The sequence below is a fragment of the Protopterus annectens genome, chromosome 2.part0 (assembly GCF_019279795.1).
Source record: "Protopterus annectens isolate FY-2018-M chromosome 2.part0, PAN1.0, whole genome shotgun sequence".
Taxonomy (NCBI): domain Eukaryota; kingdom Metazoa; phylum Chordata; order Ceratodontiformes; family Protopteridae; genus Protopterus; species Protopterus annectens.
The window spans coordinates 562,558,320-562,575,158 of record NC_056728.1 but is presented as its reverse complement, the minus strand read 5'-3'; the positions used below and the strand labels follow the sequence as shown (position 1 = coordinate 562,575,158).

Below are 16,839 nucleotides of genomic sequence, written 5' to 3'. Positions count from 1 at the left end.
TACTGGGGGTTTATTTTATTAAAGCAGTGTTGTTTATTTGCAGATCTTGTCGGCTTTTATTTGAGAACAAAAAATTTTGTAAGATGTAACTTAGGCTCAAATGGCTATGACAAGAAATAGCTCAGTAAAAGTTCAACTTGCCAAACAGCTTATACATGTAACACAAAAGCTGAAACTAGACATTTAACAAAAAAAGGTGTCATACATAAGAATGACAAGTTTTTAATAACAGTGATGATTTCTGTAATGTCTTTAAATGTCAATAGTCTCACAGATGAATACAAAAAAGAAGGAATAGTGAACTATATTAAAAATGTAGTGTGCAAATAGCTGTGTTACAGGAGACATTTAAAGAAAGGTTTTCAGGATGGTTATTCAGCAGAATGTCTGGGACAAAGGAGAAGAGGCGTGCTTATATTAATTACAAGAGCAGCTCAATATGATAGAAGAGGATGAAAAAGATAATAATGGCAGATTTCTGGTGCCAAGGGGCTACTGGCAAGAGAGGAGGATTACACTGGCATGTATTTATATTCCACCTAAAACTGCTATAATGGAGCTTAAGAAAATTCTGGGAGAAATAATCAGCTTTCAACAAGGAGTATTACTTATAGGTGGGGACTGAAATTTAATGTGCAGCAGTGAAGATGTGATGTCTAAATACATGCAGATAGATGCGTGCATGAATGGGTGTGCCTTCTTTGAAGGCTTGGCTGGCAACTCAGCACCGTAAAAATCCACTGCCAATCATTAGCGGACCGGAGTTCCACTGTGGCAACCCCTAACCGGGAGAAGCCAAAAGACTTTTAGTGAAGATGTGTCTGGGGGCCCAGAAGGGAAAGTATAATAAGGGAGGGTAGATTTTTGAAGACATTTATGATCATGTTTGGCATGGAAGATGTGAATTCAGTAATAGGAGTTTAGAGTTAATATATTACTCCCCAAGATATAAAAACTGGGGCCAGGCTGACAGAATTTATATTTCACAGGAACATGTTGATTTAATTGAAGGTATTGATACATACCCAATAACTATTTCAGATCATGGGCCAATAATAACTAAAATAAAAACACAGGGTAATAAAATAAAAATGAGACACTGGTGCTTTTCCACCTGTCTGTTGAAAAGAGAGGAATTTAAGGAATGGGTAGTGGAGATTATTCAGGAGGTATCTGAGAGGATAGAACTTACTTCTGAAAATATAGCTAGTGAGTGGCATAAAACAAAGTTGGAGTTTAAAAATATGGTGGGAATAAAAGAAAGGGAGCTATGGTTAAGAAGTAACAAGAATTCTTTAGAGGGACTGACAAGTGTTAAAGTATTGCAGAATAGGGGGATCTCACAGAAGAAGAAGAGGATCAACTGCCGAATGCTAAGCAGAAAGTAAGGGATTACCTCGATAATATGCATGAGTTTGGAAAGATTGTGTTAAGCAACTGTTTTTTGATAATTACAATAGACCACAAAAACTTTTAGTGCAACGATTCAGGCAACAGAAAGTAGAATGGACTGTTATCAAGTTTAGGGAGCCCATAACAAAGAAGGTAACAAGAGATCCTATAAAGGTACTAGAAACATTTCAGAAATTCTATGAAAGTCTGTATAAAGCAGAGAAATATGAAAATCAAGAGAAGATGCAAATGGAAACAGGATAGGAGGAGATGAGATAAAAATTGTGATGTATAACTAGTCTACAGGAAAGTTCCCAGGAGCAGATGGTATTCCTTGTGGATGTTTGGAAGCTAGGAGGGAAAAAATAATAAAGATCTGGAAGGTTTTGTTTAATGTTATTTCAAGAGGAGGAGAAGTACTAACATCCTGGAAGAAAGCAGTAGTAGCTGTAATACCTAAAAAGAGTAAAGATCCATCAGATCCAGCTTCATACATGCCCATTTCAGTACTAACCATGATTATAAAGTGTTCATGTCTATGGCTAAAAGAATGGCAAAATTAATGCCAAAATGGATAGATATGGATCAGTGTGGCTTTATGGGTTGGCAGGGTGGCCTAATGTTAAGGTGTTTGCCTTACAAACACAAGGTGCAGGGTTTGAGTCTCACAAGGGATAATTGACTAGGCTTAAAATGGCTTGCAAGGGCAGTTAGCTTAGTACTAACCTATTTTTTATTTATTTATTTTTTTTATAAACATTTGACAACATTAACAGAATATTGATGATCTAGGTGGAGGCAGAATGTTAGAAAATACCATTGTTGTTGGTGGGCCTTGATGCAGAGAAAGGACTTAACAAAGTGAGTTGGGACTTTATGAGTAGGGCAATGAAAGCATTTGCATTTCCTGAAAAAATTATAAGGTTGATTAGGAGGCAATATGAGGGATCATAGGAGAAAGTTAAAGTGGGTGGGGTCCTCTCAGGGAATTTCTGCTTGAGCGAGGAACCAGGCAGGGGTGTCCTCTTTCTCCTTTGTTATTTGAATTATGTTTAGAACCACTGGCAAAGAAAACGAGGGACTCAGAAATTCAAGGATATAATTGGTATGGTAGTCAAGAAAAGCTGGCTCTATTTGTAGAAGAGATTATTTTATACCTGAGGAAACCAGGAGGAGACATTACAGTGTTGTGGAACATTTAGAGACAGTTTCATATCTTTTTGGGATACAAAATTTATAAAGCTGAAACAAAGGCAATAGTGGTAAATTATGTACCCACATATGAATTGGTTCAGCAATATCCATATTTATGGGGACATGATAAAATGAAGTATTTAGGAGTATGGATTAAAAATGATTTTTGTGTGGCAGCTAAGGATATTTGGGAAGAGACTAAACAAAAAATAATAGAAAAGCTGAGAAAATGGAAGCTTTTGTTATATGGTTAGTAAGATACAAGCAGTTAAAATGGTTTTAGTCCCATTAGTCTTATACACAGGTCGGTAGCGTTTTTGCCTCACAGCAAGAGGTTCTCCTGTTCGATTTTTGGCTGCAGTGCCTTCTGTGTGGAGTCTGCATGTCCTCCCCACAGTCGAGTGGCCTCCGAAAGACATGCGTGAATGGGCATGCCTTCGCTGAAGGTTGGGCGTCGGGCTGGCAACTCGGCACCATGAAAATCTACTGCCAATCATTAGCGGACTGGAGTTCCACTGTGGCGACCCCTAACCGGGAAAAGCCAAAAAGACAAACAAGTCTTATACACAGGTCAGACATATTTTTATCACCCAGAGGAGAAGTTGTGGATAGCAGTTAATAAAGAGCTAAAGGACTTTATCTGGGAGGGAAAGACTGCAAGAGTCAAGTGGGATAATCTGATTCTTCCAGTAGAACATGGCAGTTTGGGATTACCTGATTTGAAGGGGTATTTCAGAGCTACACAGTTAAAGGTACTATATATAGCACAAACAGAAAACTATAATTCAAAGTGGAGTAAGAAGAAGTAGAATAAGCTTATCCCACTTGACTCTTGCCTTCTTCCCCTCCCAGATAAAATTCTTCAGCTCTTTATTAACTACTATCCACGACTTCTCCTCTGGTTGAAAAATATGCCCGACCTGTATATAAGACTGTTGGGACTAAACATTTTAACTGCTTGTATCTTACTGGGTCCTCTCCTGTTTGGCATCTACTTCTCAGAAGTCCAGGCCAACACGGAGGGACTCTGGTTGACCAAATTCTCAGACGACTGCAAGCTGGGAGCCATTATTAACTCCCCAAGTGATGCAGACGTCCTACAGAAAGACCTCACTGAGACCAGTGACTGGTGTCAAAACCATGGCCTTAAACTTAATGCCAAAAAATGCGTCGTCATCCCCTTTGGGAAAAACTAATTTCCCACTAATTACCATATCGATGGGAGCCCACTGAAGGCATTATAAGAGATCTGGGGACACAGGTTGACAGCAACCTCTCCTTCGACCAGCACATTGCCACTGTGGTCAGAAAGTCTGTCTATGTGGCACATCTCATTACCAAGGGTTTTGCATCCAGGAAGAAAAAGGTCATCATTTCTCTCTACTTTTTCCTCATTAGACCAATCATAGAGTATAATGCCCCATTTGGCATGCACCTCACTAGACACCTGCAACAGCTGGAGAGGCCACAAAATTACTTCAGGAAAAGGATCCTAGGCCTTAAACACATGTCCTACATAGACAGACTCAAAAAACTCCAGCTGTTCCCTGTCTCATATCGTCTACTAAGAGGCGATCTCTGGTTGAGTTTACAAAGCCATGTCTGACCCAGCTCTGTTAGAAATGCTACATCTAAAGAAATCACAATCCCTCTGCACCACATGCTCCAGAGACCGCAACCTCATTACCACAATCAGCATAACATGCTGGAGGAACAGGTTCATAACCCAGAGACTGCCTATGCTGTGGAATAGACTTCCCATACATGTCAAGCAGAGCACCTCACTAGCCGTCTTCAAGAGAAATCTTGATGAGTGGATGGGAAATAGAAAGTTCACCCCCGGGATCACTTCAGTGGCTCTACCTGATAGAGGCACTGGGAACTAACATTGAGCGGCACAATGCCAGGGCACTTCTATAGCCTAGGCTTGTAAAGGCGCCAGGGCCATTAGCCTAGTACACATCTATGAATCTATGAACTATCAATATCCATATAACAGAGCTTCCATTTTCTCAGTTTTTGTATAAAAAGGCCTTTTACAGCTACTTATATAGCCTATGTGCAGAACTAGTGACTAACGGTATCACACACACTGACCCCACAGAGAGAGGAAACCTGCTAGTGGATAGGTTTGGCAAAAATTTCACTCCCTTATCCCCTCCAAACGTATCACAAACCTTCCCCCAAATCTCTCCCCCACCCTACATATCTGAAGAGCAGATCATTAAAGCCGTGTCCAAGGCAAAAAAAACACAGCCTCTGTGGGACCAGACAGCATCCCAGGCTGTCTTCTAAACAGGCTAAAACATGAACTAGCATCACCATTAAGTACCTTTTCAATCATAGCCTAACCACAAGCTTTGTTCCTGTGGAATGGAGAACAGCAACAGTTATTCCCCTCCAAAGGTGGCCTAGCAACAGACCCGGTGTATTACAGACCCATAAGCCTGACCAATCTCATCTGTAAGGCCATGGAATGTATCATTGTGGACCTCATAAATAAAGACATAGACAACCTCCAAGCCCTGGATCCAACCCAATTCGGCTTTGTCAAGGGCAGATCCTGCCTGTTAAATCTGGTGGATTTGTTTGAAAATGTGTCCAGGGCCATTGACGAGGGCAAATCTGTGCACACAGCATACCTTGACGTGGCTAAGGTTTTCGACACAATCCCAAACTCTGACATTACTGATAAACTTAGCAAACTGAATGTAAACCCCTTTTGTTGTAAGATGGGTTGCCAACTGGCTCACAAACCAGACACACACTATCAAAGTGGATGATTCCATATCAACCAGCAGACCTGTCACCAGTGGGTTGCCACAGGGGTCGTTGCTGGACCCGCTACTGTTTGGTATTTACTTCTCAGAAGTTCAGGTGAAAACTAGGGGGTTGTGGCTGGCCAGGTTTGCGGACAACTGAAAACTGGGTGCAATTATTGAATCCCCAAATAATGTCAGTATACTCCAGGAGGGTCTTACACAGACCAACGACTGGTGTCTTAGTCACAGTCTCAAAATGAATGCAAAGAAATGCATCATCATTTCCTTCTGCAAAAACAATGTCCTTTCACACTATCAAATCAAGAGCAATACCCTAAGTACCCTTGGTAAAGGTTTCTAGGATCACAAGTTGATTGCAACCTTAACTTCGACCACCATGTGTCTACCATAGTAAGGAAGGCTTTCTACATAGCACACTTGATTAGTAAAGGCATTGACTTGAGAGCAAGGAGGTTAGAACCCCTCTGTACTCGGCACTAATCTGGCCCATAATTGAGTATAATACCCCGCTCGGCATGTACCGTACAAAGCAACTACAGCAATTGGAGAGATCTCAGAGGTTTTTAACAAAGAAGATCCAGAGCCTCCAGCATGTGCCTTTCACAGACTGACTAAAGTCCCTGTCGCAATACTCTGTATTATATAGACTTCGTAGGGGAAACTTATGCCTGGTTTACAGAGCAATCTCAGACTCAAACCTAATGAACTTGCTGCATATCCGTAAATCAAATGGTACTAGAGCTACCTATTCCAGGTACCTAAATATGGCCTGCGACATAACAGGACATGCTGGAGGGACAGATATATCTCCCAGTGACTGTTATGTCTTTGGAATAGGCTACCAATTAATGTAAAACAGAGCACCTCTATGACACTGTTCAAGAGGAACCTGGACGAGTGGATGGGGCACCGTAAATTCTTATTATTCTTAGCGGGGATAGCACCCACAACCGTCCTGGACATGGGCAGTCATTACTAAATGCATTCCTGGGTATTGACTAGCATATCTATAGTATTACATTGGGATGAAATGGCTAGGCTTGAAATGACCTCCATGGCGATAGCTTAGTAAACTCCTGCGATCCTATGATATGTACTTGAGCTTTAATTTATGAGATCTTATGACCAGGTAAGTGTGATGTCAGCATTTATGTAAGGGATCCTGCTAGAAAAGAACCTTCTTATCAGCTTCCTGGAACTGAGAGAGGCTTTATGCTAGTTATACTATGTAAATCCATTTTTGTTGAGAATCATTTTTGTTAAGATAGTATGGTTCCTGAAAACATTTGCAGGATCAGGTCTTAATCCCTACACAACAAAGCATTTTTGGCTGAGGAATAAATAGCACTTTGGTCATATTTTCTGTACAGAGAAACATTTTGGATTTAGAAGTAAACACTGTACTGAAATGTGTTCATTATAGCATTTCACATTCCAGGGGAAAGAAACTAGCCTCTTAAATGCATTGTGACAACATGCATATCCTATGGTAGACATTCATGTTCACTTTGCACTGTAAAGACACTCTGTGTAGCTGTTGGTCAAGTTTTCCACCATGTAAGGAAATGGCAACATTTATTGGGTTCGTTCTTTCCTGTTAACCCCACAGTATCAGAAGTAGACTTATTTTCCCTGCATTGAAGAGACTTGTTCACATGTACAAGTTCTCCCCTTTTCACTACTTCTTCATCTTCTGAAGAAGTTCTGTATAAGGAATTCTAGTATTATTTGTATTGTTATTTTAACTAACTTATATTGATCCAAAAGAGCTTATTAGTAAGAGTTTCTGTTTGGGTTCACTTATTCTCTGTTCCCATTTCACTAAGAGGAGCCAATTTCTCCCTCAGGTTTTGATGTCTCAGATAAAACTAAATCTTTCTCATGGCTTTTCAAACATCAGGCTCAGAAATCTTATCACATCTTGAAAATCTGCCACTTGTATTACTCTGAATTAAATAAAAGCATTTTCCCATATGGGCTAAGGAACTGGCTCTTATTCCCATTTTAATAATGTCTTTTATCTCAGCCTACTTTGTTTTAGTTTTGAGATACTGTATAGTAAAGGTACATGCAGCAGTTGCATTAGTGATTCATGACATGATATGGCAGAGGAAAATCTTACAATAAGTGTAGCTTAAGCAAGCAGTTTATGAAGGGGTTCCTCCATCTAATGATTAATTAACTCCAATCTTGGGGCCCAAACTGTTAAAATCTGCAGTTATTGTACATACATTTGCTTCTTGCTTTCAAACAAGTTTTGTTAACCATCCTCTAATCTGTCTCAACTTTATTTACTGTTACTGATTTTAGGATACCAAATAAGCATCCTTTCCATCAGTGTTTCATTTGTATAAATTCACGTACTGTCTTTTCAGTGAACTGCATTAATATTCTGTCTTTTTCTGAAAAAAATATATTTATGACCAACACAGCTTTTTCATTTAAAGTTATATTTCATGGATTTGTCTTGCACCATAGTGCCTTACTTGCACAGTTATATAAAAAGAAGCATATTGTAGCAGGGAATATTTATAAACAGAGGGTAAAGAACAGTGACTTTTTTGATATCATAAATGTTCATTATTTAAATTGTTTTAAACTTTCTTTTGCTAATTATTAAAAAAATGGTAGCTAAATATTTTTAAACAAAGCAAGTCCAATTGGAGAATCATATAAGTGAAAGAAAAAAAAATGCAGGAATGTCAGGAGAATAGAGTTGAGAGACTACTTTGCATGCATCTCTTGACCTTTACTTTTCCATAAGTACAGGGTAGACAAAATAAATCACACTTGGGAGTTTTCAGTATTCTGTGCTGTACTCACAGTTTTTTTCTTCTTTCTTAACAGATCCTGGGTTTGAAATGTTCAGAGTATCTGAGAGGTTGCATGGAAGCTGGGTGAAGTTGTATCTTGAGGGAAATACCTCTGAAGTCCTCACAAATCTTGGAAGGAAGGTTTTGCAGCAGTACCTGGATGCTTTAAGAACAATGAGTTCATCACTTAGTAAACAGCTTTCACAATATGATCTGTACTCCATGATTGTGGGAGCTGTTATAATACTGCAGGTAAAAAGAGCATGCTTTGTATTGTCAACGCTTTTAAGAATTTTACAGCTGTGTGTGTGTGTGTGTGTGTGTGTGTGTGTGTGTGTGTGTGTGTGTGTGTGTGTGTGATAAGCTGCACATCTTAAGACTTTCACTTAAATGTCCTTCACCTTAAGTAACTGAAACCAATTTTAATGCCATCATTGTAAAGAACAGATGCTTGTTGAAGACAGTGGTTTTATTTTACTCCAGGTAATATGTGCCCAGCTTAATTTATCAGTGTTATTCTCCGCAGGGAGCTACTAATGGTGTGTTTAAGAATTTTAATTCTGGTGCCCCAGTGTGCCATAATCATTTTTTGATCAGCACTAACAGCATCACACTAATGAAATTATTTGCATTAATTAACAGGATGAGAGGCATTCTAATTCCCAGGCTTTGACTATATCTACCCTTTACCTCTAGAGACTGAACTAGAAAGAATATTAAGCTAGAGGTACTGTGCCTTACCTGCAAGTCACTGTCTTTTCTTACATTTTATTAGTGATATTCAAAAAAATATTTAACTGATCAGTTTCATATTTTTTTAAGTGTTGCCATAATGTGTTTTGGTTGAGTGTGGTAGTACATAAATGTGTATACTTTAACCAAGTTGACCTTAATATTGGGAATGATGACTGAGAAAGAATAGATATGAAATTTTAAAATATTGAAAATCTGATTGGTCATAAACTAGTTTGTCACGTTATGTCTTGTATCACTTGCAAAACAGTAATGCCACATATTTTTCATAATTCATTTTGTTATACGGTATGGGAGACTAGGCTGTAGATTGTTGTAGACTTTTCTGTGGTTGTTTCTTTGCAGAGTGACTTGCTGCAACATGCACAAGTATGTATTTTAATAACCCTGATCATTATATTGCACAGTCCAGTTTCTACACATCTATTCTGGAGACCAGTACATCCATCTTAACAGTCCAGCTACTTATTCAGTGATAGAGATTATTGTGACCTCCCTTGGCTGTCACAACAGTGATGTATTTAATTTGCAGTCATAAGAGCGTTGTTGCAAGAAAAGTAATTTGTCATTAAAAATAGTTTAACAAAAAAAATACTTTTTATTGTTGTACTGTATTTTGCCATTTGTTTATTTTTTCAGTTTGTTTCATGTTTTATTTATACCACATATTTGATTTCAGATGTGAATAGGACTGTAGATGTTCTGCAAATCACTCTCCATTACCCTCTGTGGAGCTGATTGTTAAAGCTCTGACTGTGATGCACGTGACCTGAAGTCAGCTAGCATCTCAGGTACTGAAGGAGCTGCATCTAGAGCATAGCGGATTATGTCTTCTGGTAACCTGTCTTCCCTGAGGAAGGGAGTGGCAGAGTGATCTGCTGTGAGACTAATACACGGCGGAGACATGGTGTGAGAGCAACACAGCATAAAGGACCGAGGGTGTCCTTTCATAAAAATTGTGTATGCTGCAGTCAAGGGATACAGATATGTATGAGAGCATGCATGCCTCTACCTGTGACATTGTGTGAGTTCCACATGTACAAGGCTGCAGCTAGGGATAACCAGGGGTTAAGTTAAACAGAAAACCCTGGTGGCTGTTGGGATGATGGTCATAAAGGAATATTTGTTGGCTTGCAAGCAGTAGAGATTAAAAAAAAAAAAGATTTCAAATAAACAAAGTAACCTTCAGCGCATAATGGTGTACAGTTTCTTAAATTTGCCATCTTTATCACTCACCAAGTGAAATTCTGACCAATCTGCAAGTGTTAACTGGCATCACAGTAAAAAAGAGATGTTCATATCAAGATCAAGATGTTGCCCATTAAACACCACATGTTTCATCTGTTGAAAATCCTGGGGTTTCATAAAAAAATATCTTTGAGTGGACAAGTCCCTCACCAAAACCCCAAGCACCCATCAGTTAAAAGGAGCAACTGTGAGAGTATTGCTTCCCCTGTTATGTTTAGTAAAACTCCACATATTGAGTAATCACTAAGTTGCCAGGCTTTGCAGTACTGGGTGTGGCAGCCTTTTATTCAGGTGTCCATTTGCAGTATTGGAATACCTAGTACTCTGTCTCTCTTTTTATATCTTCTGTAGTTGCATCTCTTTCCTAAACAATGAGAAAGCAAATGTGTGATATGCAGGGTTTTCAGCTTTAAAATGGACTGATTAGAATGGAGATTTTCATGCCGCATATTGTACTTTCGTAGTAGGCCATAAAGCAATTATAGCATGGCACTTGTCCCTCTGTGAATAATATGTTGGGATTTTGAAGATCAATCTTTGCTAGAGATTTAGGTAATCCAAGTCTAAAGGGTTTAGTATCCTTTGAAACTCTAGGTGCAATTGTCAACATGAGTAATTGCTACAGATCATTTTAATGCATGCTCATTAGGGTACCTAGCTTTCGTAGCCTAGAACACTGCTATGAGAATGTCAAGTGATTTAATGCATGTAATTTCATGATGCCATCTTAGAATGCAAGCTACAAAAGTTTGCATTCAGTGGTATTTACTAGGTGACTGCTGTATTTCATCTTTCTGTGTAGATTTGCTCAGTGAAAAAATTCCGTTTCTTCATAGTTTTTATTTTTTGTTTTATAAATGAAACTGTCAGGTGTGATCCAGTTTATAGACAGAATGCACTATTCAAATTTTATTGTATTGTTTTAACATACCAGATATTTCACATTTTCTGGATTGGAAGACATTTATGTTACTTTGGTGTGTGGCATAATTAAAATAAGACAGCATTTTAACTTTAATATTACTTTTTTTTATTATAATGACTCCGTTTATTGCCCTTGCCATACAATCATCTTGGTTTCCAGCTTTGATTGTAATTTGGGCTATGATACGACTAAGTTCTTGAGAACTTTTTTGCAGTTTAGTGTAGGTGTTACTGATTTTGGTTCCTTTTAGTAAAGTGAGATTAAACTAAGAGATGTTCCATGGATAAACGCAGGTCCTACTGATTTTTAAATAATGCATTCAGGCTGTGGGGTACTATAGACTCCCATCATCTTTCTTTAATTGGTTAGGCCTGTCACATTCACTCACTCACTCACTTAGTTACTTATTTATTTTTTAATAACACAGTTAGAACACTAAGTTATATAACATAATGTCTTTCATTTTAAAAAAATCAATCATAAATGTCAAATGCAAAGATATATGCTAGCTAATGAAAAAAAAATACCTGTAAGAAAAATCACATCATAAAACTTGCAATCACTTCTTGGAAAAATAATTTCTTTTTAGTGGTTTTCTAGCGAATGTTAATTTTAAACTTCTGCAAATTGCACAGAAGTCAGCAGTGATTGCATGATGTTGCATTGTTTTGGCTGGAACCTTTGCCTCAAATGAATGAGGCCTTTGAGTGGTCTCAAAGAAACTAGCAGTTTTTTTTCTGTGAATAGCCAGAAGCTCTGTTTTTACATTTTCAATAGTGTGTAGGGGAAAACTATTAGTCGTTAAATATACCGAAGGCAGTTTTTTTTACAAACTATTCATTGAACTAATGGTTTGCCAGTTAATTAATTGTTTTACAATTGCTTACCAATTAGGCACTTAACTCATTAGCAAGTAACCCATCAGTGACATCTGTGTGTCAAAGCAGGATGTTTTGATTGAGCCAGGACATTAGCAACATTTTGCTGTAGACTTTGCTGTGTCCTATTGGAGTTTTACAATTAAAATACAGTAGAAAACTGTTTAATTTTTTTTCTGTTTTGAAGAAGATCACATGTATGAAGATGTGATCTTTTTGTACCTAAATATATATTTTATTTATTCCTTTGTTAACTGAGTTAGCCTCACTAGGCTTGTTACCTCTTTTTTGGGGAGACCTGTGGAGGTATTTATACTTATAGGGAAAACTTGACAAGGGCATTGGGGAACTTCTACTCTTTTTGATAGGTGCCTTGAGATCTTTTTGCATCCACTTGAGCTACCACCATCTCAAGCAGATGGGACCTTGGTTTAATGTCTCATATGAAGGACAAGCGTTTGTATATGTTTGTACAAGTTCTAAGGTGCATGGAAAACCAGATATCAAAACAAAAAGCACATGGTCCACCACCAGTTCTAAACATACCTCTCAAGTGTATCTCATTACAAGGAACGTACCTCATCTGGGGTCTTAAAAAGTTCATGTTCCTCGAAGTTTCTCAAAGTTCCACATTGAAAGAGTCTGTCACACATTCAGTGTTAGAAATTGTTTTAAGTGAAATCCATGGTAAATAGAAATTAATCATGTTACTTCATTAAAAGATCTTCTTTATAAGTAAAACCAGCTTATTTTAACCATCCTATGGCCTTCCTAGTTGATGTTGTTAGTAAGCCATTAGTATGTGTTCCACATTTTGCCCATTTGTTTCACATTATGAGGACTAGTGTTCCTCATTTTGGAGATTGAAGGTTGAGATCTATGGTTTTAAATACACCACCATGCGTTATTAGGTACAGGGATAATAAAGACAAAATGAAAAATCTAGCAAAGCTAGGCTTTCCACTGTGATAAGGTAAACCTCTTGTATCAGAGGAAACATGGGATATATGCAAATTACCCTATAAGGATATCAGGTGTTTCAGCTAAATGGCAATTCCGAATGCCCATGACTTTTTCTTTTACTTTTAAGTCTATTTATGGACAATTTCAGGCCAGTAAAGCCATATCCTCTACATCTGGACATTTGTATATATTCTATGTTGCCTCTGATACAAGAGGTTTAAGGTATCACACAGTGGAAAGTCTAGCTTTGCTAGATTTTTCTTTTTGTGTTTTTTAACCAAACTCGGGAGTCCCCGAGAGATATTCTCCTTCATGCATGGCCCTCGGGACTACTGTATGCCTTTTGCTCCCCATTCATCTAATACCCCTTTTCTTGTAGAAGGCCATAAGGTGGAAGAACAAAGTGATTCTCATTGCCCCATTTTGGCCTTGACAAGTCTGGTTCCCCTTTCTTTGGCCTTATCTACTTCAATGTCCATGGATTCTGGACCTGGATCCAGATCTCCTGTACCAGCCTTAGGGACTAGTTCATCCCAACTTGAAAAACCTCAAGCTTACAGCTTGGTTGCACCAGTTCCATTGATTGCCAGGTGAAATAACTTATCTTCCCCAGTTCAAAACATTTTGCTAGCTTCCCATAAACCTTCCACAAGGAGACTCTACCTCAGGAAATGGAAAAGATTCTCCATATGGGCATGCAATAGCAAACTCGATCCTTTCTCAGCATCAGTTGAAGAGGTTTTGCAATTTTTGTCTACACTCTTCGAACAAGGAGCTTCTTCTTCTACCATCAAAGTTCAGCTTGTTGCTATTTCTAATTTCCATAACAGTTTTGAAGGGCAATATTTAATTTCACATAGGCTGTGCAAGGCTTTTCTAAAGGGAATATTAAGGTTAAAGTTTCCTTATAGGGAATCCCTCATCCCCTGAGATCTTACTATGGTTTTGCAGTCCTTGGTGTAATCCCCCTTTGAGCTGGTGGTTGCTATGATTTGAAATTTCTTTCATGGAAGACCATTTTTCTTAATAGCTATTATATCTGCTAGGAGGATTTCAGAGATTCATGCAATACCTTCAAAACCTCCATATTTGATTTTTCATAAAGACAGGGTATTGCTGAGTACCAATCCATCCTTTCTTCCAAAGGTTATATCTGAGACTAACATTAATCAATCCATTGAATTGCCACTGTTCTTCCCTAATTTCTCCAACAAGGGAGAATACTGCTTACATCTACTGGATGTCCACAGACATTCACATCTTTATCTCGACAGAACTAAAGATTTCAGAAAGTTGGACAAGTTATTTATTTTCTTTTCAGGTCCTTCCATGGGTAAACCAGTTTCTAAGGTTGCATTGTCTAAGTGGTTAAGAGAATGTGTTACCTTTGTCTACAACAGGAAAACACTCAAATTGGCAGCTCCAGTTAGAGCAAACTCCACAAGAGCTATAGCCAGGTCTGCTGTTTTTCACTGCACGGCTTCCATGGGCGACATATGTGTAGCTGCAACGTGGGCTTCTCCACATACCTTTATTACTCATTACAAAGTGGATCTGGTCTCCAGGGAAGAGCATCATTTGGTTTTATGATGCTAAGGAATATCCTTCCATAAGGCCTCCCAAGGTACATGGTAGCTGGGGACTCTGTCCCATATGTCAAGGATAAATGAAGATTGACAACATCAGATAAAGAAGTTACGTACACACCATAATGTTCCATCTGTGTTATCGATCTCCATTTATCCTTGACACCCCACCCTCCTTTCCCCTCCTTCAGACTCCTTGAAGAACGGATCTTAGTCCTGGCTATTTGTTTCCTCAGGTATGATCTTGGACATAGCCTTTCAATGGTTATAGTATTACCTTTTCCTAGTCTTTTATTATAGCTGCAAACTCGATCTGAGGTAATTTAGAGAGAGGCATTCTGGATAGGAACTTGGCTCAGGAATTTTTGGTTTGCGTGAGCTGTTATAACAGCAGAGCCAGTTCCGAGACATGGAACAGAGTCCCATATGTCAAGGATAAATGAAGATCGACAACACAGATGGAACGTTATGGTGAGTACATAACTTCTTTTTTAATACTGTTGTGCTTGTGTTCTTTCTGCACAGCAAGATACTTTGGCATCTACTGGAATAGTGTAATGTTCTATTTCCCCTGCTGCTGTATGTTTTCTTTTGTGCTTTTGTCAAAAAAAAATAACTTGTTTGTGGCAGTGTTTTTGTCAGATGAGTTGTTAAATTGTTCAACAGAGTTTCAGACTTGGTTTGGGGCAGAGTTGTTGCCATGCTTTCTGGTTATTACATACAAAGGAGAGAGTCTAAAGAGTTCATTTGTGGCCCACATTCCATCACAGGACAAGCATTTTAAATATGTTTATGGGAGACTTATTTTTCTGAACCGTGTGACATTTGTGCCTTGCTTCATTTAACCCTTTGACCATAAAGAACAGAAGAAATCATTTGGAGATTGAGAATATTAAATCTGTCCCCATTCACCAATCTTCTAGGTTTTCTCTCCCTTCTTCTGCCTCTGCTCCCTCCAAACCTATCAAGAGCATCAAAAGTAACTCTTTCTTAGCCAGATCCAGTTGTCCTAGCCAAGAATATTAGATTAGGTGTTTCTACTGTCTCTCCTGGCCTCATTGCATGGAAGGATGCTCCTGTCCCAGACATGACCTGGTATTATTTCCAAAGTTGCTTCTGAGCCTGAGCTTAAATCTTTGATCACAAGGTAAGGTCAGTCAGATTCAGGCATCATTTTACTTCAATAGAGCTTGATTATACTAAGACATGGTAGGCTTGTCAGTATGTCATGTGTTGTCCCAGATCCCCTCCTCCACAAACATCAGGGTGAGTAGGCTCTTTTCTTCCCAAGTTTTGCTGCTTCTGTCCCTAACACTTCCTCACCAATTCACATCTAGATCCTGATACCTATCAGACTGACTATCAACTTTTCAATGGTGGTATTAATGTGTATGAATCTGTCAGAGTCATCTGTGGTCTCAGTTTTAGTGCCACAGCCTTTGGCATCAGCCATCTATTTATATATTTATTTCACATTTGTTTACCAGGAAAGTCCGACTTGGAACAAAGAAAATTTTCACTGGAGGTCCGGGGAGAAACACTCCAGACGCATGTCTTTGTTATGTGGGAGGAAACTGGAGCACCCGGAGGAAACCCACATGAATGCAGGCAGGACATGCAGACTCTGTACAGAAGGCACTCCAGCCAAGAATCAAACTGAGGAACCTCTTGCTGTGAAGCGACAACTCTACCGCTGCACCACTGCACTGTCCACTCAACATCATCAGTGCCAGGATTGTTAATTTTGTGCTCCTTGATGTTGAGGTCCTTTTGGGATTGCTAGTTCAGCTTTTCAGGGTCATGGCCGGTGTCGGCCCCTCAAGACCGACCATTCTGTTTCTTGTGTTGACATTTCCACAGCTGAACTTGAGACCACCAATTTCAAAGTTGATGTCATTTGGGGCATCAGTAGTTGTGATTGATGCCAGTCCCACTTTTAATCCTTCATCAGTTCTGTTGACTTCATTTGAATTCTAGCTCCAGTGATGTAGCCTTCCCTGAATGTGCCTACCACTGTCATGGATCTTGACCATGTCTGCTGCCTTGATAGCAGACATGCTTGCCATGAAACCCATCCCCCCACCCTCTGTTGCCTGGGTACCAGCAACTGGGGGGCCTGCTCCAGTTTTGATAAGCTGATATGGATCTCTGTCTTCTTCCTGTTCTTCAGTGTCCTCTCATCTGCCTTCCCTCTGAATGCTGCAAGGAAGGCCAGGTGTAAGAGGAACTGTCTTACCACACCCTCCCTGAGTCACAAGCCTTCGCCACAGGGGAGGATGAAGATGCTGTTTCACCACCATCCCA

At 39.1% G+C, this 16,839-nt stretch overlaps 1 protein-coding gene across 1 annotated transcript in view; it reads left to right on the top strand.

Annotated features, from left to right (window-relative positions):
* Positions 1 to 16,839, top strand: part of PIGG (phosphatidylinositol glycan anchor biosynthesis class G) — a 2,654,828-nt gene that overhangs the window by 903,216 nt on the left and 1,734,773 nt on the right. The window contains exon 7 of the mRNA XM_044060932.1: positions 8,217 to 8,434. Coding sequence (XP_043916867.1) covers positions 8,217 to 8,434 — 218 coding nt within the window. The remainder of the gene's footprint in view (positions 1 to 8,216; positions 8,435 to 16,839) is intronic.